At 39.3% G+C, this 20,437-nt stretch overlaps 1 protein-coding gene across 1 annotated transcript; it reads right to left on the bottom strand.

The window, feature by feature from the left end:
* Nucleotides 1-412: 412 nt before the first annotated feature.
* Nucleotides 413-1,660, bottom strand: GPR19 (G protein-coupled receptor 19). The gene has a single exon (XM_063076320.1). It carries the CDS (start codon nt 1,658-1,660, stop codon nt 413-415), a length of 1,248 nt encoding a protein of 415 aa, XP_062932390.1.
* Nucleotides 1,661-20,437: the final 18,777 nt, after the last annotated feature.

The following is a 20,437-nucleotide window of genomic DNA, read 5'->3' as shown; positions in this document are numbered from 1 at the left end:
TGTGTGACATGGGGGATTTCATTTGCAACAGAAACCAATAGATATAAAAATACAGTGGGGAGGAGAAAAAGCAAACAAAATAAAACTAGCTTAAGTCGTTAATCAAAGATTGTGTGTATGGTTTATGCTTTTGGACTTAATGATAAATAAAAAGTAGGAAAGCATTTTCTTTTTTATACATGTAACTAATATAGTAAAAGGACTGTTGACTATAGTTCAAAGAGAACACTTTTCCTGAAACAAAAAGCAACTAGAATAAAACCCACAAAAGCTATAATCAATAAATGAATGCATTTTACAAAATAAAACATTTCCTTTAGAAAGTTGAGTGAAAAAATATGTAGTTTCTATTTTTATAGTTAAAGCTTTTTAATCTCTGACACATAACAATAATTGAAAGAATTCCAAGAAATTAGACAAAAGTATTTGGTGGATTTGAGTTAATGGGCCAAGCAAGCTTCTTTTCCTTGGCTTCTCTGTCAAATGACTCATAGATTGAGTCTTTGGTTATAGTTTTGGCCATGGGAGGGATTTCTGAAATGCCAACATAGTTTTTTTTGGCCATCCTTGAGCTGGTTGTGATAGTGTAGGCATTGCTTCGGTAACATTTCATTGAGGACATGCAAAAAGTCTCTTTCATTCCTCTCCTAAAATTGGCATTATAAATTGAATACAGAGTAGGTTTAGAGGCTGAAGAACTAAAGGATATCCATGTGATAGCTGTGAAAACAAGGGAACTTTTCTTATAGTCTTGTTCATGGGGGTGCCACAGCTGAGCTACATGAAAAGGCAGCCAGGAGAGCAAAAACAATAGATTTAAAATGAGGAACATCTTGATAGTTTTCACTTTTGTCCTTGGAACAACGTTCATTGTCCTCCTCACTGTTCGGCCATCAGTGCCTATTCTCCAAATATACTTTATGACCTTTTGGTAAAATAAGATTATGAGGACAGATGGAATCATAAAGCCCACCAAGAAGTGGATGATGGTATAGGCAGTTCCTTCCCAAGAGGAAGGGAGGAAATAGTTACAGTGACTGTCCCAGTTGGAGCCGTAGAAAAAGAACACGGGGGTCACAAAGGCTGCATTGAAGATCCATGATGCTGCGATCATTTTCTTGGCTTTTTCTCTGGACACCTTGAAGCTCAGAGGATAGACAATGGTGTAGAACCGGTCTATGCAGATGGAGAGGAGAACATAGATCTGGACGCCTGGAGTGAGATACTGGAAATATCGCACAACCTTGCACATTGCACTACCAAGTGTCCACCTTCCAGTGGTGAATTGGAGCAGGACGAAAGGTGTGCTGGCAACGCTGATAAGAAGATCAGCACATGCCATGGAGACCACAAAGTAGTTGGTGGTAGACTGAGTCCTTCTACTCCTATGGATGACCAAACAAACCAGGGAATTGCCAAAGACAGAAAATAACCACAGAGTCCCAAAGAAAATGCTGGCTGTGGCCACTTCCCCAGGTTTCAGTCCATACTGAAGGTCTGTTCTGTTGCTCATCCAACTTTGCTCCTCATATAATTCCATCAGGTCATGGCTTGGCAGAGGTGTAGCTGTTTCAGTGCAGCTGTGGTTTTGGAGGGGCACCAGAAGTGTAGCAATAACGAAAGGTGGCTTGCTGTTATCCATTCTGTGAGCAAAAACCATATTCACTTTTTTCCTCTTAGTTCTGGATAAGAAAAGAAGAATGAGGCCTCCTGTTAAAATGGTGTCATACAGATTGATTACTAAGGCTAACAATCTTATGTGATACTTAGATTGGCTGTCATTTGTCAATGAGTAGGACTTGTGCATTGCCAGGAAAACATAACTACCATCGAGAAAAAGTTCTAGCCCCCACTTTTTCGTTTTAGGAGCTGTTTCAGCTGATCTCAGCTCAGGCTCTCTGGGCTCACCCTCTCTTGACCCTTAGTCAAATGCGGTAGAACTCACACCAAGCCCCACTCCTACACATATTCTTGTTTCCATCACTCGTTGGGATCACAGAGGGTTAGAGAGCTCAAATCTGGCTCATGGTAAGGGTGTTACCACTAACTGAAGAGCTGTTGCAATTCTGGGCAAGTATGTGAAAAGTTCCTAAGTGTTATACTAAAGTAATGAGGCTGCAAGAGAAAACTTGGGCAGATGGAAACACACAGATGTCAGCTATGGAAATAGCTAACAGGAGTCTGTGAATACAAACTGGCTGGCTAATGGGAGGGACCCTGTCCTTACTTCTTGCAGGTTTTCTATTACAGAAGCATTATGATAACACATGGAGCAAGCAACACTGCTACATGAGCCAGAAGTAGCTCCTAATTTAATGACATGTGAAAAAAATAGCTTGCTTTTTTCCAAAAGATGATTTAGTTTATGTACTAATAGCTTGCCACCTATCAATGATATATATTTTGAAGCTATTCTGTTATTATTGTTTTATAAAATAATATAATAACTGAAGAACATACATGATGTCCTCTAAGGAATGTAACCGAGTTACTAGAAACCATATGGCAGTCAGATGATTAAAAACAACAAAATATAACTTAACATTACTCGGCAACTTTTAAAAACAGAAGATCCTTAGATATAAAACAATATTATAAAGTGGAGCCTTTATTTTATACTTTTGTATTATTCGGCGAGAAAAAAAATTACACTTTTTAATCAATAAGAAGATTGTAAAATTGTGGGTCATTCAATTAAAATTGAGGTGGTTTTGGTCACAGTCAGATTATAAAGTTTAATTTGGTCAGAATCCATTAAGCAGAAAGAGAAAGTATAGCAATTGAATCCATAATAACCATAGCAAATGTTGTTTTTAAGATAAGAGATAAGGATAAACATGGATATTTTCAAAATTCTGCCCACTAAAAGTAAAAAGCCTGTGTGTGGTTATAGCCACCACGTTATTGGGATTCCATCTGGTGTGTGGCACAATGGGATGTCCCTCCAGTAATAGGCTCTAGTAGGGACTAGTTTCCTTCTTGGTGGGCTCCTGTGACTACACCTCACAAAGAAACATTTCTGAAGTGAGAGGCAGGATTAAAGAACAGTTCTTAATGACCCATTTTTTTCCTTGAAGGATATTTGCACCAATCTGTGGTAGAGAGAGGAGTGTTAATATATATTGTCTTCACCAAAAAACCATATTCAACAAAAGTCTGGTGCTCAAGGTAATGTACTAAATGCCAGTTCCATATTACCTACAGGCTTTTTTGTACATGAGGCAGCCCCACTTAAGCTCTCAAAGAGAAACGTAATACGAGTCTAATTAGACATTTTGACTACTAAAGAATCTTTAAGCATGCTGGCCCAGTGACAGCCATCGTAAGAACCACCACCACACTTCCCATATAAAAGGACAGAATACACCATCTGAAAATAGGACATAAGATCTAAAATTAGCACTGTCCTAGAAAATCTGGAATGCATGACCCTCGCACTTATAAAACTGAAATAATCTTTTCACCTCATAAGTGTAAAAACTACAAAATTAAAAAAAATAAGATTTAAAGTTTAAAAATAAAACAGACAAGCAATTTTCTCAGACAGAAAGCTGATCTAAACTTTTTTGTGATGCCTGTAGCCTAAATAGAACAGGAGTCGGTGGCACAGGCACTTTTCCTTAGTCAATACACATTCTATAAAGCCTGTGAACTTCCTTCTGTTTCTGTTCCTCTCATAGCAAAACTCTACAAATGACACTGAAGCTCTCTGCTACAGCTAAAGTCCTGCAAGGCCGTCTTCCATCATTTCCTCCAGCTGCTTTACAACGAGTGTGTCTGCTGACTTCTCCAGCCCCAGCCCCACCGCTTGCGAGCAGAGGATTCCGATGTTCAGAAACAGGACAAGGGAGCCCAGGAGTTCCTGAGTCTAGGTCTCCCCTGGCATGACTTTTCTGACTCTGTCTAAAATTGCTGTGGCTCTGTTTATTCATTCATTCAATAAGCCAAGAAACTGTGCTAGGTACCAGGGAAACAAAGATAAGTAAGGCCCATAAAGCAAGCAGTCTACATATAACTAAATTTGATAATAATTTTAATTAACTCCTAAAAACAGACAAGGAGCTAAGGGACAGGAAGAGCAGCAGCTCCAGGCAGCCCAGCTTGGGGAAGGCTCAGCAGCCCACGGACACCTGGCACACAGTCTTCCCGCCGCGATGATGCCCAAGAGGAAGGTCAGCCCAGCCCAAGGGGCAGTGAGGGAAGAGCCCAAGAGAGATCAGATAAGCCTGCTCCCGCAAAAGTGGAAACGAAGCCAAAAAAGGAAGCAGCAAAGGATAAATCTTCAGCCAAAAACGTGCAAGCAAAAGGGAAAAGGGGGGGCAAAGGGAAAACAGGCCAAAGTGACTCATCAAGAAACTAAAGAAGATTTACCTGCGGAAAATGGAGAAACTAAAAAGGAGGAAAGTCCAGCCAGGGACAAAGCGGAAGAGAAAGAAGCCAAGTCTAATTAATATCATACACCATGTCTTATCAGTGGTCCCTGTCACCCCTCTGGTACAGTCCACAGGAATATTTTTATCAATGATTTTGTAAATGCAAGTTTTTTAGTAGCTCTAGAAATATTTTTAAGAAGGAAGGAATCCCATTTCATTCCATATTAAAGTGTAAGGGCTTTTTTTAAAGAGGTGAAATAATTCGCTGCTGCTTATTGTTTGGCACAACCAGAAAATAGTGGAATACTGAACTATGGGAGGCTTTGGCTGTCTTGGGTGTCAGTTTAACATTCCATAGATGGGGGGTTAGTTTTTATATCCTATGATACAAAGCATACTAAATGGCAATTTGGAGTCACAGTTGTGCATTTCATGTGTCTTGAACATTTAAAATTACTTCCATTCCCATGTTTTTCTAGTAGAAAAGTTTCCTAAAGAAAACCACTCCTTGAACATTGCTCTTCCTGTCAGAATCGTGTGTACTCTGTATATCCTTGGTTGTGATAGTCTAGTTTTCCTAATAATTTTGTTAATGTGTTGTGAATGATTGAAAATTTGAGTATGTAGTGTACGTAATATTAAATTGTGAATTGGTGGGACTATTGTAACAGCTTACCGACATCTGGAGATGCTGGTACTTCATATCCTTTTAAGGAAAATTTGCTTCCAAATTTGAAGCTGGAAAGTCACTGGAATAACTTTAAAAAGAATCATGATACGTGGCTTTTAAAAATTTTGGTATGCACGTTAAGAATTGTAGACAAATTGAAATGTCTGTGTAATGATCCTCAACACAACCAATAAAGTCTCAATTACATATAAAACAAAAACAAAAACAAAAACACCAAGGAGCTAAATAACAGAGAAAAACAGGGGCCCAATTTGGCCTGGGGTACGGGGAAGGAAAGGAAAGGTTTTGCAAAGGAGGTGAGGTTTGAGCTTGAAGCTTGGAGGATGAAGAGGAAGACAAAGGAGTAAAGAAGACAGTCAGGGGACAGAGACAGCATGTGGAATGAATTTGGAGGTCATCTTTATGGGTTGATCTTTTTTGGGCCCTTTTCCCCTTATAGTTTCTTTCAGACTATACCTCGCAGAGTATATAGTTTCTAAGTGCCCTACAATCAAACTGACCTAAATTTTCCCTAAGATTACAATGAAATGTTATGTTTTCTGCATTCACGGGCTGAAATGTGGTCAGGCAGTGGATAGATCATTAGCACATCATTAGCAGTGGTTATGGTACCCTTGTTCACACAGCATTTTGTTAGTCCTTTACTACAGCATTTTCCAAGTCTGTTTTGCTCTAGCTTACCAAAAAAATTGGAATATCCCAGGGAGTTTTTAAAAATATTGATGCCTGGGTCCCACCCCCAGGGATTCAAATTTAATTGGTCTGGATTGCAGTCTGAGCATTGGGATGTTTCAAAATTCCCGAGGTGATCCTAATGTGGCAGCCAGGATTAGGAATCACTGCTTTAGAATTATTTCCATGTTTCTACCTTCCCCACTAAACTACAGGCTCCAGGGAGAGGCTGTTTTTCTTTTCTCCATGCTCCACAGCTTCCAGTGAAGTTCTTTACATTAATAATTGCTTGTTACATATTTACTAAATGGATCCACACGGGCAGAGAACTGAAATAAATGACTCCTGCTCGATGTGGCTCTGCCAGGAGAATTAAATGCAAAGATATAAAATCATTGTGTATTCTCAGGAAGCGGCAACACTGATGACTATGGTGACAGGGAAACCATGACTCCTGATAAGAGCAGGGCAGGTGAAATTGCAGTCACCCAGGTTAATTGCTACATAAAATATAAGTCTCATCTAAGAGAGGGTGAAGGTAGTTTGGAGGCTCCTCCACCCTGCTCCCAGAGGAAAGTCTGCCACATTATAACTAAATTCTAGGATCCCAAAGAACAATTTCAGAGAGGCCTCCCCTGCTTCATTAATTTAGAAATAAATATGTCATCAAGGGAGTGTATCTGAAACACACTTGTAATTAATTATGACCAGAGCCATCCATACACAGTAATTTTAGAAGTGATAAGAAAGACTTCACCTCTTTCCTGCTCAACCTATCCTTCCCTGCCAGTTCTGAGACTGCTATGTGACATACTCCTTTGGGTGGAGGTACTGAAGGCCCTTTTTATCTCTACTATATATTATCTAAAAGAGGAATCATTCATTTATCAAATTTTTTACTTATCCATCCAAGATCTAAGAGACATGTTCTAATATATGGGTGGGGAAAACAGTAGATAGGTTGACATGGCATAGAACTGGGGACCATGTGGTCCTCTGTAATGACGGGATCCTGGGAAGCCTGGGAAGGGAACATGACTTATCACTTTCTATTATAATTTTTATTTTGCATCTTTGTCTCCCCCATTAGGTTATGAGTTCCTTGAGGACAGGGACCATGTCTTTATCTCTATATTGCTGGGGCATATAGATATTAATAAAGGTCTACTGAATATAGGAATAGAGAGATGTTAATAAAAATGATCCAATACTTGAATATAAGGTAAAAGAGAGCACGATATATCTTTTTAATGTTATGCTGGAACATTTTTTTTTTTTTTTTTTTTTTTTTTTTTGGTATTTTTCGTGACCGGCGCTCGCACCGGCCATTCCTATATGGGATCCGAACCCGCGGCGGGAGTGTCGCCGCGCTCCCAGCGCCGCACTCTCCCTAGTGCGCCATGGGCTCGGCCCGATGCTGGAACATTCTTAGATGGGCTTTCCCAAGGATTATTTAGTTCTCTGGGGGATGTACTTGTGCTTTGACTATTTGACTAGAGCCCAGATACTGTGAAGTTACATGTTAACTTGCAGATTTCCGTCTACCAGAAAAAAAACCCCAAAGGTAATGGACTTATTGCCCTGTAGGAAGTTAGCCAGTGTTATGTCTACTTAGCAATCTTATGCTAACATTCTCTTGGTTTTAATGCCTATAAATACATGTCTTAAAATGCTCTTGGAACCAGCTTTATTATCTCGTTGGTTCCATCAGTAATACATTAATGAATCTTTGGCATATTTTCATACTATATCTGTATGAGAGTCACGATTCTAACTTTTTGAAAATCATACTTGGATGGATGGATGGATGGATGGATGGGTGGATGGATGGATGGATGGATGGATGAATGAATGGAAGCTAATGAGAGGGAGGGGAGGAGCACAAAGAGGAATAGAGGGTCACAGACAACAAACTTCATTTATTTCACAGTTCTGCCAAAGGCTCTTCCTGGCTAAATATATCAGCTGTTGATTAGGTTGCTTCTCAACTCAGGAAACCCTAACAACGGATTTTTTTCCCCATCTGAAATTATGATTCACAAACATTTGTACAATGTAGGATGACCATCTTCATTTCTGAGATTTGTTCAAAAATTTGATGTCAAACTAGAATTTTTTTGGGGGGCAGCTGGCCAGTGCAGGGATCGAACCCTAGACCTTGGTGTTATCAGCACAACATTCTAACTAACTGAGCTAACCCACCAGCCCTTAGAATTTTTATAATGTTGAATTTTTACATGATTTGGTTGGGAAAAAAAAACAACAGAAACATTTTCTGTAGAATGGGAGAAATATCTGTTGCATACATAAGGCCATTTATTAATGTGCAGTAAAATTACAATGATGACAGTAGTTATAGTATTAATACTATGAAGAGTTAATACTTATTTTGTGTTTACCATGTGTCAGGTACTTCATTGTGTAACCTTTCGAAGTAGATAATATTATTAGCCCTGTTTTACAAATTAAAAAACAAAACAAAACAAAACTGAAGTTCTTTTCCAAAGCCCATTCTCTTAACTACCTATCTACCCTCTGGGCTTCATGCCCAGTGAGACCACAAAGGGCTGGATCTGAATTCAGAGGGTCAAACTAGATGTAAATGGATGGTCTTTCTTGATTCCTCATTCATACACAGGAATATAAAGTTATTCCCCACAGCCTCTTGCCTACCCACACAGATATATCTGTTCAATATGCTAGCTCAGAAATATGGTACAGTGAACATTTGGGGAAAAAAAAAAGATCACTCCCATCATGTACTACATCGAGACTTAGCATCAAAAGTGCAGTAGATATTCTGGTCTGGAAATATACCCTTTCTTCAGAATAAAGAATATGAGAATACTGGAAATTCAATATGACAGATAATTAACTGTTGCCTTTTAAACACAGAATGAAAGCAGAACTCTAGACTGCAGTTTAAACTGAAGTGAGAAAAAAAGTTTGATAAATGATATTACTCCAAGTAGGAAATTGGTTTTGTAAATTTTAATTGTTTTAATTTAGAAAATACCATGGTGGTAGATATTTTCTCTTAAACTTTTCTTTGTTATATAGGCTTGATTTGCCTATATATCAAAAAAAGAAATGCCTTTAACAGTGATGGGCTGGGCTGGGACTGGCTAGCATGGTCTCCCCAATTATACATGTATCTTCCCAACTCCAGCTTCAATCACGTCATGTTCCTATCATGAATAAGCCATGGTAAGAATATTTACCCCAGGGAAATCCACACCACAATGTAGAGTTTTTTTCTCTGCAGAGCCAGTTGTTAAACATTTACCAGTGCACTACTTCCAGTAGGACAGGGTTTACAGGGCAACCTACCCCAATGTCCTGAAGTTATACACATCTCTGAACCTACAAATGGCTCAGGAGGCCACGGAGGCCCTTGAGAAGCTTCCTGAGTGGCTATCTTGCTGTCTGGCCCTGAGCTAAGGCTCTGGTATGGACACTGAGCTAAGTGCTTTATAGAACTACATAAAACCCAGGTATCCAACAGCATGACTGTGGTGGAGAAACAAGAAACGAGAGAGGCTAACACATGTTCTTACAGTGTGCCAGCCAGATAGCGTTGCCAGATAAAATGGAATGGATTTTTAAAATGTGATATGATTAATATAATATTATAATATAATAATATAATATAATATAATGGAATACTATTCAGCCACAAAAAAAGAGTGAAATCCTGTCATTTTAAGCAACATGGATGGACTTGGAGATCATTATGTTAAGTGGAGGCATAGAAAGACAAATACCACATGACTTCACTCATGTGGAATCTAAGGAAAAAAAAATAGTTGACATTATAGAGGCAGAGAATAGAAGAGTGGTTACCAGAGACAGAGGAAGGGTGGGGTGGGGGTTGGGAAACAGGGAGAGGCTGCCAATGGGTACAAAATTGCAGTTAGGTAGGAGGAATACCTCTAGTGTTCTATGGCACAGTAGAGTGACTATTGTTAACAGTTAAGTTTTGTGTATTACATAATAGCTACAGGAGAGGCTTTTGAATGCTTTCACCACAAAGAAATGATAAATACATGAGGTGATTGATACATTAACTCTGACCAGATCATTATACAACATATATATGTACCAAAATATCAAATTTTACCCCATTAATATGTATAATTACAATGTGCAAGTTAAAATAAAAGTAGGATAATCATTTCCTATCTCATTTGATTATTACAAGAACTAAGTGAGAGAATATGAACAGTAATTAAATGTGTTAATACATATGTACATCTGCCAGGTACAAGGAAAGTAGTTAAGTGTTATCGTGTTATCCTGTATAGTTCTATAAAACATCTAGCTCTGAGTCTGGCGCATAGCCAGAGCTTCAGGAATTACTACTGTTAGGACTGTCAGCTGATAAGAACCTTTAAAACCATATGACAAGCAAATTTTAGTAACCACATCACAAACTATAGTGATAATGCTAACATTAGTCACATAATTTAGCTTTGTTAAGGGTAAGTGGCTTTTGTGATGGAGCTTGGGTACCTAATCATTATTTTCGACAATGCTTTCAAGGGGAAAATCACTGAGAACCAAATAAACAACCAAACACAATCTTTCTCCAACTTCGGGATGATTGTATAGTGAGTGACATGTTAGCCAGATCAAATTTTTTTCTACGCTATACACCAAAATGTGTAATATAGCTGGATTGAATGTCATTCTTCAAAATCATGTAGAATTCATTCTGCTTAAATTATTTCCATTAGATAATTCTGAATAATTGCAAAAGAATCTCACCCTGCCAGCGAAAACAGAGCTTCCCTCTACCACCTGAGATTCCTGGTGTCACAGGCTTTTAAGCCTGGAATTTTCTGTGTTCTTTTCCCTTTATTCCTCTTATGTAATACATATAAATATTCCTCCATAATATTTCCATCTTTGTACCTTTCTGTTTTCCAAGTAGGATCAAGCAATTTCCTGAGATCAAACTGGGTACATTTTCTTTTTCTTTCTTTTTTTTTTTGATATTGGTTATGCTTTCAAGGGGATTTTTCTTTTAACACAGAAGGGTTTTCAAAACAGTATCTTCTAACTTCACAAAACATCCCATAACAACCAATGAGAAATTCTGGAATCTAGGTTTAAAGAACTGTTACTGTTCTATCACCTTTTCCTCTTTCTTTGTCCATCACATGAATTCTAAAATATCAGAAATAAATAGGGTCAGCATCCTTGGCATTTCAGGAAGCCAGGAAGGCTTCTTCTACCCTTCCACCCTCTCTCACAGTTACAGCATCATTCTTTTAAAGTCAAGGTCCCTATTAAAATTTAAATCGCTTCTTCAAGACCAAACCTTTTTACATTTTATCACTAAAGGAGTCATCTCTGAGATCCAGTCTGTCTCTGAAATCTATGATCTTAGTGAAAATGAAAACAGAAGAGATGTCAAAAACAAAAGCCATGAGGACAGTCAGTACCCGATATATGGAAGATGGGGGTTGAGATATGGAAGACGGGGATTCAGCCATCTTTTTTTTATCATTTAGTGTGAGATAGGGTTGTGTTAATTGATGGGGATACAGGCATTAACTAGATAGACAAGATCCCTGCTTTTATGGAGCTAACCTCTAATAGGGTAAATAATAAACAGCTAAACAAACAAATATGTAAATAATTTTAAAATGGTTAGTGCTATAGAGAAAAATAAAGCAGACTGAGGAGCCAAGAACTGATGGGAAATGGAATGGCAGATGTTGGTTGGTTACCCAATGGCCATTCCCAACTCCTCCCTTGTCTGCCTTTCACTCAAGAGGCTAAAAAGGCAAGATAAGGCCTTCTCAGCATCCCTTGCAGCTAGGTATGGTCACATCAACATCATCTTCTGGTCAGAGACAAGAGAAAGTCTCCTGGCAGAGTGCTGGAAGGCTCTTGGAAAAATGCTTCTTCCTTGATAAAAAGAGGCATGTGGGGAATGCTCTCTCTTAAGGGCCTGGCTGCCGCTCTCTTCTTGCCTTTGTAAATTGTAATGTGAAGATATGAGGGCACTGGGTGGTATCTTATGAGATTAGGAGAAGTCCTGAAACTTACATAGATACCACACAGTGCCCTGACATTGTGATGTTGCTAGAACACCTACCTCCAGACTTATTAAATGAGCAATAAATGTCATTATGGCTTAAGCCACTTTGAGTTTTCTGTTATTTACCTCTGAAAGCATCCGACTGATATAGGGTCTTACTGGGGTGCTCAGAGAAGGGTTCTCTGAAGGGGTGATACTGGAGCTGAAACTCCAGTGACAGGAAGCCAGCCATAGAATTCTATGCAGAAGGAACATAGAGTGCAAAGACACTCATTGGTGCAGGAATGAGCTTGTTATGTGGCTGGAGCATATGAATGTAGAAGAAAATGGTACCGGATATAACCAGAAAGGTAGGTAGCGGTCAGATCACATTGTAGGCATTGTAGGGCATGGATTTAATTTCTATTGAAGTAAAATTCATTGCAGGTTTTAAGCAAAGGAGTGAAATGAATATGACTTGATTTACATCTTTAAAATAAAACTTTAGTTGCTGTGCAGCTGGCTGAGAGTAGAAGTGGGGAGACCAGCTAAAAGGCTACTACAGTAATCTAAGTAAGAGACAATGGTGGCTTAGACCAGGGTAGTAGCAGTGTAGGTAGAGAAAAGTAGTTGGATATTGAAAATATTTTGGAGGGCTGGCCAGTTAGCTCAGCTGGTTAGAGCACGGTGTTATAACATCAAGGTCAAGGGTTCAGATCTCTGTACCAGCCAGCTGCCAAAAAAAAAGGAAAAATATTTTGGAGACAGAGCCAACAAGATTTGTTGATGTGTGATGGAGTTAGAGGATGAGGATGACTCCTAGAATTGAGAGCCTAAGAGCAGGAGAGAAAAGGTTTGGGGAGCTGGAAATCAGTAATTTTATTTTGGACTATTAGATACCCAAGTAGAGAGATCAGTTGGCAGTTGGACACACTAAGTTTAGAGAAATGTCTATTTGGATCCTTTGCCCATTTTCATCAATTCACTCATCATTCCATAAATACATATGTATTAAGATAATACTATGTCCCAGAATGTACTATGGTAAGAATTGGATATACAATGGCAAACAAAACTGTGTCCCTACCCTCATGAAGATCATAGTCTAATTAGTTGTGGAGGGGTGGAGAAGAGCAATAAATAGATAAGAACACATAAATATAGTAAGTTGTAACACTTTCTATGAGTGAAAAGGTCAGGCTGTTATAAGAGAGCTTGATAGGAGGACCCTCCCTTGGCTGGGTGGTCAGGGAAGCAATGGAAACAGTAGAAGCAGAGACAGAAAACAGGTTCACCTATGGCAGAGAATCTAGTCACCAAGCTGCCTTGGATCCCCAGGCAATGATTCAGGCTCCTTGAGGCCTGGCTTTAGGACTGTTCTTGTGATAGTCTGTTGTCTTTGAGGCAACTCAGAATTCTTTGCAGCCAAAAGAACCTAAGTATCACATGGGGAACAGAGAAGAGAGAAAGAGGGATAAGTGGGGCCTAGGAGGACAAAGTGCATCTGGGAACCCCCTCTCACTTTTGCGTCACACGTTGGTTCCTCTATTGTCCCATCCCACTCCACACCATGTCTCCCTTAGGTCATTAAGGCTGGGAGGAAAGAACAGCTAGTTTCTGCTTAGAGGAGAAAGGAAGCAGGGTAAGAGGAAGAAGTCTGATTCTCTCACCTGCAGATTGCTGCTCACTGGAGTCAGTGGCTGCTTACTAGGTGCAAATTGGAGATATCCACCCCATTAATCATTGAAATATTGATGTGTGCTGTACTCCTTCCTGGGATTTTTTTCCTATCCCATTCTGAGAATAAACCCAGACCCTAAGTGCTGCTTTGCCTTAGAGAAGAGTTGTATCACTGAGCCCGAGACAAATCTGCTTCTTTGGCTCTTGTTTTCTGGAAGCTGAGTTCTCTGAGGGGGTTTTCCTAGAGGGAAAGAAGGAGAAATGAGACCTCTGAATCAGGAATGTGACTGTGCCCCTGGGAGCCATGCAAAAGGTAGGCCTGAATGGGCACAAGGGATCTTTTGGGGATGAGGAAAATATTCTACAATTAGATTACGGTGTTGGTTATACAACTCTGTACACTTAACAAAAAACATTGAATTGTACACTTAAAATTAATGAATTTTATGGTATGTAAATAATGCCTCAATAAGTTAAAACGGGGGCAGGGGGCCTGGGACTCTTGCCTCACTGTGCTCCAGGTCAGTGAAGGAGGTAATGGAGGAGTGTAGCTAGGGAGGATTATCCAAGGCACAAAGTTCCCCAACTGGGGAGAGCCCACTGCCCCAAGAGTGGTCCTGAAGGTGCAGATCCACCGACCTTCAACGAGCCATGCCAACTCTGACCACCATTACTTCTCTGCTATATTCAGAGGGGACCCAAGGGACCACCTGCATATTTTGTTCTAAGAACCCCGGGACCTAGGAAGAGGAAGGGAGGCCAGGTAATGTTTTGTCATGGACCTTCCCATTAGCCTGGTAGGACGAAGCTTCGCTATTATTTAAAGAAAATAATGTGTGTAGTAAGTGGAATGCACCCCCCCCCCCCAAGATATGCATGCCCTAATCTCTGGAACCTGTAAATGTGTTATATTATATAGTGAAAGGGACTCTGCACATATTGCTAAGGCTATGGACCTTAAAATGGAGAGATTATCCTAGATTATCTGAGTGGGACCAATTTAATCACATGAGCCCTTAAATGCAGAGAACTTTCTCTGGTTGGCAGCACAGAGATGCAGCAGAAGAACTGAGAGAGAGACTCCAAGCATGAGAAGGAATTGACATGCTATTGCTGGCTCTGAGATGCAGGTGCCCACATGCAAGGACCAGAGAGAGGCCCCCAGGAGCTGTAAGTGGGCCCCAACTGACAGTCATCAAGGAAACAAGACCTTAGTCTTATAACCACAGGGCACTGAATTACCCCAACAACCTGAGTGAGCTTGGAAGGGGAATCATCCCCAGAGCCTCTAAAAAGGATCACAGTCCTGGCAACATCTTGATTTCAGCCCTATGAGACTTTAAGCAGAGAAATTAGATTAGCCCACCCAGGCTTCTGACCTACAGACCGTGAGATAATAAATGAGTGTTATCTTAACCACTAAATTTGTGTTAATTTGTTACAGCAGCAATAGAAACTAATTTAACAGCATTTCTTGTAACTAAAATTCATACCAGTCATTCTATCACCTTCCACTACCCCACCTGCACCTGGAATAATATTAGAAAACCCAAAATGCTTTCTACTTTACCTAACACGTTGTATTGGGGGCTAAGAAACCTGGGTTCTAATTCTATTATAAGCACTGACCGAGTCAGAAGACCCTAAGTAAATCAATCTCTCTGAGTGTCCATTTCCAGGTTTACAATACAAATGAGTTGGCCTAGGTGATTTCTAAGGTCATTTCAGCTCTATGAACTAAAACTGATAGGTAGATATTGTTACCTGAGATAAGCAACACACTTGTATAGACATTTAATTTATAACCTACCACTTTCATCAGGCAGAGAGCTCATCCTGAAGGTGCATTTTGATGGGAGGAGAGGGAAGTTGTTTAGGGTGCTGCTCCTTGACATCCAAGATCAGTAGTACAGGACTCCAAAGGAAAGACTAATTGTACCGAGGGTCCGGCCCCGCATTCCACAGTAATTACCTCAGATGTGGCAACAATCTCTTACAGAAGATTCCTTGCAAGAACTGGTCTTGCCAAACAGTAACTTCCACCTGTGTTTGCTTTCCATTACATCTAATACCAAACCTTTCAGAGAGGAAAAACTTTTACTGGAACCCCTGACTGTCTTCTACCAATATTCTACACCTTTCTTCCCACTATGGGGTCTTTCAAATTCTTAGCAATTTGGCCAAGGAATTTGCACCTCACCAAATTCGATTAATTATAACAAACATTTTTTGAACACCTGCTGTGTGCTCATTGAGTTAAAATAGAGACAACCAATTGGTTTCATTTCCAAACTTTGATTTCAGTATTGACATCTCTAGTAGTGAGACTTAAATATGAAAGAAGTGAGGATGCAAGGACCAGACTTATTAGTCAAAGCAAAGAGCTATAAGGTAGATGTGTTTTACAGCTATTTGAAAAGGTGAGAGACTCATTAAGAAGCAAGTATAAGCACTGAATAGAGTTACTATGAGCTCTGATTTTCAGGGGCATTAACCTTCTGTCTCACATCATAGGCACATCAATACTCTGGATAAATTTTATCTGTATCTCTGTCCTTAATCAGGGTTATCTAGAAAGCTACCTTCAAATTCATGAAATGGAAGTTAGATTTGATACGGCATCATGTATTTTTCATGAACAAACTCTGAAAAAATATGTAATCAGACATCAGTGAAAATATGTTTAAACATGTATTTACATATATTTCATATGATTAATATATATTTTAGTGCCATCCATTTTCAGACATTTTACAAATTACTATTTTACTATTATCATTTCTTGGTTCTTCTTATTTGAATCCTCTCTGCGTATCAGCAACGGTTGACCTAAATCACCTGTAACAGCAATTTTCAACCCTTATTCTTCAGAGACATATATGGCAAATGTGTTCATATGTGTGATACACCCCCATGGATCTATCCAGAAATATGTGCAATTCTAGGAGCTCGACCTATAACTCCAACCCTTTGATCTTCCGTCTATGAAATCATGTTGAAAAAATTATGTACATATCCTGACATTTATTCAAATTAATTGTTTAAAATAAATCATTGGCAAACTTTGGTACTTAATTTATTAGCAAGCAATTATTTGCAAGAGACATCTTCTGTTTGGGACACAGCAATATATTTTGACACCTTGGTTGATAAGCACTGCCCTGCTATATTACAAGTGTACACCTGAAATCTGAATTCTAAAAGGCTAAGGTGCTTGGCACGGAGAAGCAGAGAAAGATAATAAGAAAGAGAAATCCAGTTATTCTTAAACCAGTTCTCTGTTTTAAGAGTCTACCAATGAGCATTTTTCTGGAGGTAACTAATCTCCTACCTATGATCTATAAAGCCATTGACATTCCAGCAAGGTTTCACAGCCGGTACTCAAATTCGAAGATTTATGTCTCTCTTTAGATATAGAAGAAAATAACTTTACGTGCATTTTAAATATGAAGAGCCTGTATAGTATAGTGGTTGAGAGCACAGGCTCTAGCCCAGTGGTTCTCAACCAGAGATAATTTTGTCTCCTAGGAGACATCTGGCAATGTCTGGAAACATTTTTGATTGTCACTACTTGAGGAGAAAAGTGTTACTGACATTTGGTAGGTAGAGGCAGAGATGCTGCTAAACATTCTGCAATGAACAACAAAGAATTCTGTGGCCCTAAAGGCCAAGAGTGCTGAGGCTGAGAAAGCCTGCTTTAGAGCCAGGCTGGTTGAGTTTCAAATCACTTATAATCTGTGTAGCCTTTGGTATGTTACTTAATATTTTTATGCTTATTGTCTTCATCAGTAAAATTAGGATAACAGTACCCACCTTATTCATTTGTTGTAAGAATAAAATAAATTACATAAGGAGCTAAGGACAATGTCTGGAATGAAGCAAGTGCTCAACAAACGTTTGCTTTTGTTATTATATTCATTGAAAAAGAATGAGAAGAAATACACCAAAATTTTAACAGTGGTTATTTTCAGATGGCAAAATCATAGCTGATTTTTATTTTCATTACTTTCATAGTGCTTTATATTTTCCAATTTTTCTAGAACTATGTTTGTACTAATCTAATATCCAAAAACACATATTTAAAAAAAAAATACAGTGGAAAGAACTTGTAACATAGTGGAAAGAGCACAAAATTAGAAAGACTGAATTCAGATCCTGGCTCCATTTGTGTATGACTTTGAGCAGATTCGTTAATCTCTCTGAGCTCCAGTTTCCTCACCGGAAATTGAGACTAATAATGCATATCAAACAGAGTTGCTATGAGGATTAAACATGACAGACATCCAGTACTTGGGACAGTTTGCTGAATGAAAGGCTCAAGGAGATTACTGCTTTAAAAGTTTAGCCAAGGGAAAATGTCTCTACAAACAGGGCAATATATTCATGATAATTCCCCTCTTGCTTTTTCACTATCCTCTTGGAGAGAACAATGCCCATTTTATTCCATTTTTTTGGCGTTGGCTCATAGAGAAGCAGCTGCATCCACACTCTAGTCCTTCTCTCTATTCCCTCCCTTCCCTACAGATATACCTAACGAAGGAATTTAATAATTCCCTTGGCAGGGCCTGACTCATTTGGCAAGGTTTACTAGTGGGCAAGTTACTACGTCTGAAAGGCAGGACCCAGGTATCACTTTCTCATGTTCTTCACCCATGCTCACTGTGCCTCTTATTTCCTTTTACTCCTGGCCTCCAAGTTGAAAGTGTATCTGGCAAGACCTCTCCTCAAGGGGAAACCTCTCCACTTTCTCTCCCTCTGTTCTGTCTTCTTCAGTTCAGTCGGTTGAGCAGGTTACCCCTTTAGATTCAAGAGGAATACGTAGGAAGCCCAGCAAGGCTTCCAGATCTATGCCTCTTGTGTGCACTAGCCCTTCTTATCCAAGAAGCCCTCATGTGTGCAGCAGGCATGCATCACTTGCCCAGCTGGTCAGTGCTTTCAGCAGAGCTGGTGTTCCCTTCTTTCTTTCTTTTTTGTCTGCTGGCCAGGAAGGGGATCCAAACCCTTGACCTTGGAGTTACCAACATCACCCTCTTGTTGTTTCTTTTGTGCACCTCACTCAGCAGGTAATACTAGAGGTAAGGAAGACGAGTGGTAGGATTCAAGGACCAATACGTTATCCACAACCCAAAATCTTCTTGTTCTTAATGATTTCATTAAATGGAAAAATAATAGATTACATTTGTGTCTATTATCCAGATGGTGACTATTTTAAGCCTCCTTAGCCTGCTAACTTGAATTTAAATCCTGACCAAACTTTCAAAACGCCATGAGATAAGTTTTCGCATTCAGGTCCTAACTGCCATGGTTTGGGAAATGCAATCTGGCCCTAACCCGAGCTGACACTCAAGATCCCAGAGTTCCCTAGAGAGGAGTCCTGCAGTCCTGTGAGCTCTCTGCACAGAGTTCTAGGGACTAGGAGCCAGACTGCATTAGGAGAGGACTGCCTGAGGCAGGAGTTAACCTTCTCAAGACATCTACTCTCAACCCAAGGTGAACTGCTTCAACATGGGGAGACAGTGCCAGGCAAAACATCAGAGGAAAATAAGACTGTTCAGGTTACCTCCAATCTAGATATGAATAAAGATATCGGCAGAACTTCATTCTAAATGTAAATAAAAATGTCAGGCAGGTTGGCGATTCCCAGAAAGAATCATGGATACTTCAGACATAATTTTGCCAAGTTCTTTCTTACTACACATGTGCCATCTCACTGTCCTCCCTATAAACACATGCAAAACAAAATAGGCATGGACTCCCAAACTGGCACCAGAAGAATGCTGTCAGAGTCTCCCTATTCTTCATTCATAAGCGTGTATAGAGAGCTTACAATAAAGCAGGCCTGGTGCTAAGTACTAGAAATCCAAAGAGGGAGGGATGTTGTCCCTTCTCTCAGGAAGCTTACTTCAGGTGACTACAACAGTATAAAAGTGTCACTTGTCCCAGGGAAATGTACATTTCAGCAGGGATCAAAGGCTTAAGCTAAAAGACTAAAGTTCAGTATGATAGGGGACACGATTACTCTACAAAGTACCGTGCAATGAAACCCTGAAACATTCTTTTAGTAAAGAATTTCACAAATTTGAGATCTTTGTCCCTTTTCTTCCTTTTTATATCTTAGACCTAGTAACTCCTCTCAGTTTTCCCAGAGCTTATACAAATAAGATCAGTCATCTTTTATTGTCAAGGAGCAGAAGGAAATCTACATAGACCAAAGAGAGGAAATCTTTACGTCTCAGAAATTTCCAGCAGCTAAAAAAAATTATTAACAAATTTCCTCTTATACTCTTAAAAACGTAAAATAATTTCCAAAGAGAAATATAGTCCTTTAAAGTATAACATTATTTTGAAACAGTAAATGTAGTTGGTTTGATATCATAGTTTGTGTGCACGATTTTACAAGTTTTCAATATATATATTTTATTTGGAGAACCAGGTAAGTGCTTTTAAAGACAATATTCTTAGGCTGGTCTTGTTACTAGGTTCTGAGAATGGAAGAGTGTTTCTAGGTTTGATTAAAAAAAAAAAAATCAACCATGATGTAATTGTAGATTTCTTTTTGCCCTTTAGACATCATTTGGTCACCATAGTAACACAGTGTTTTACTACCAGATATCTATACTGCACAGGGGAAAGAGAACAGGCAATCACTTACTGGGTTATTTGGGGGTATATGATGTGACTATTGGGATAATCCAAGATTAAATATAGATTTCTCTAGGGATCTGCTTTAGCCAGGCAAGATGATTCAATCTTCTAGTAGTATCGGCTGAACAAAATTTGTAGCCAAATTGACTGTTGACATCATTTGAAATAATACAAGTAGGCAAGCAGCATAGCTCTGTGGTTAAGAGCATAGGCACTGGAGTACACTTGGGTCCAAATTCTGGTTCTAGTGTTTGTTCGTTGTGTGACCTTGGAAAAGTTCCCTAACTTCTCTGTGCCTCAGTTTCTTTATCTCTAAAATGAAGGTAGTAATATCTCCCTAAAAGGATT

This window comes from Cynocephalus volans, chromosome 12, assembly GCF_027409185.1.
Source record: "Cynocephalus volans isolate mCynVol1 chromosome 12, mCynVol1.pri, whole genome shotgun sequence".
Taxonomy (NCBI): Eukaryota; Metazoa; Chordata; class Mammalia; order Dermoptera; family Cynocephalidae; genus Cynocephalus; species Cynocephalus volans.
Note: the sequence above shows the minus strand (reverse complement) of the source record. Positions and strands in the feature narration are given on the sequence as shown.

Excerpts from the sequence above, each read along its gene's own strand:
- GPR19 (XM_063076320.1), bottom strand. The coding sequence starts at position 1,660 with ATGGTTTTTGCTCACAGAATGGATAACAGCAAGCCACCTTTCGTTATT.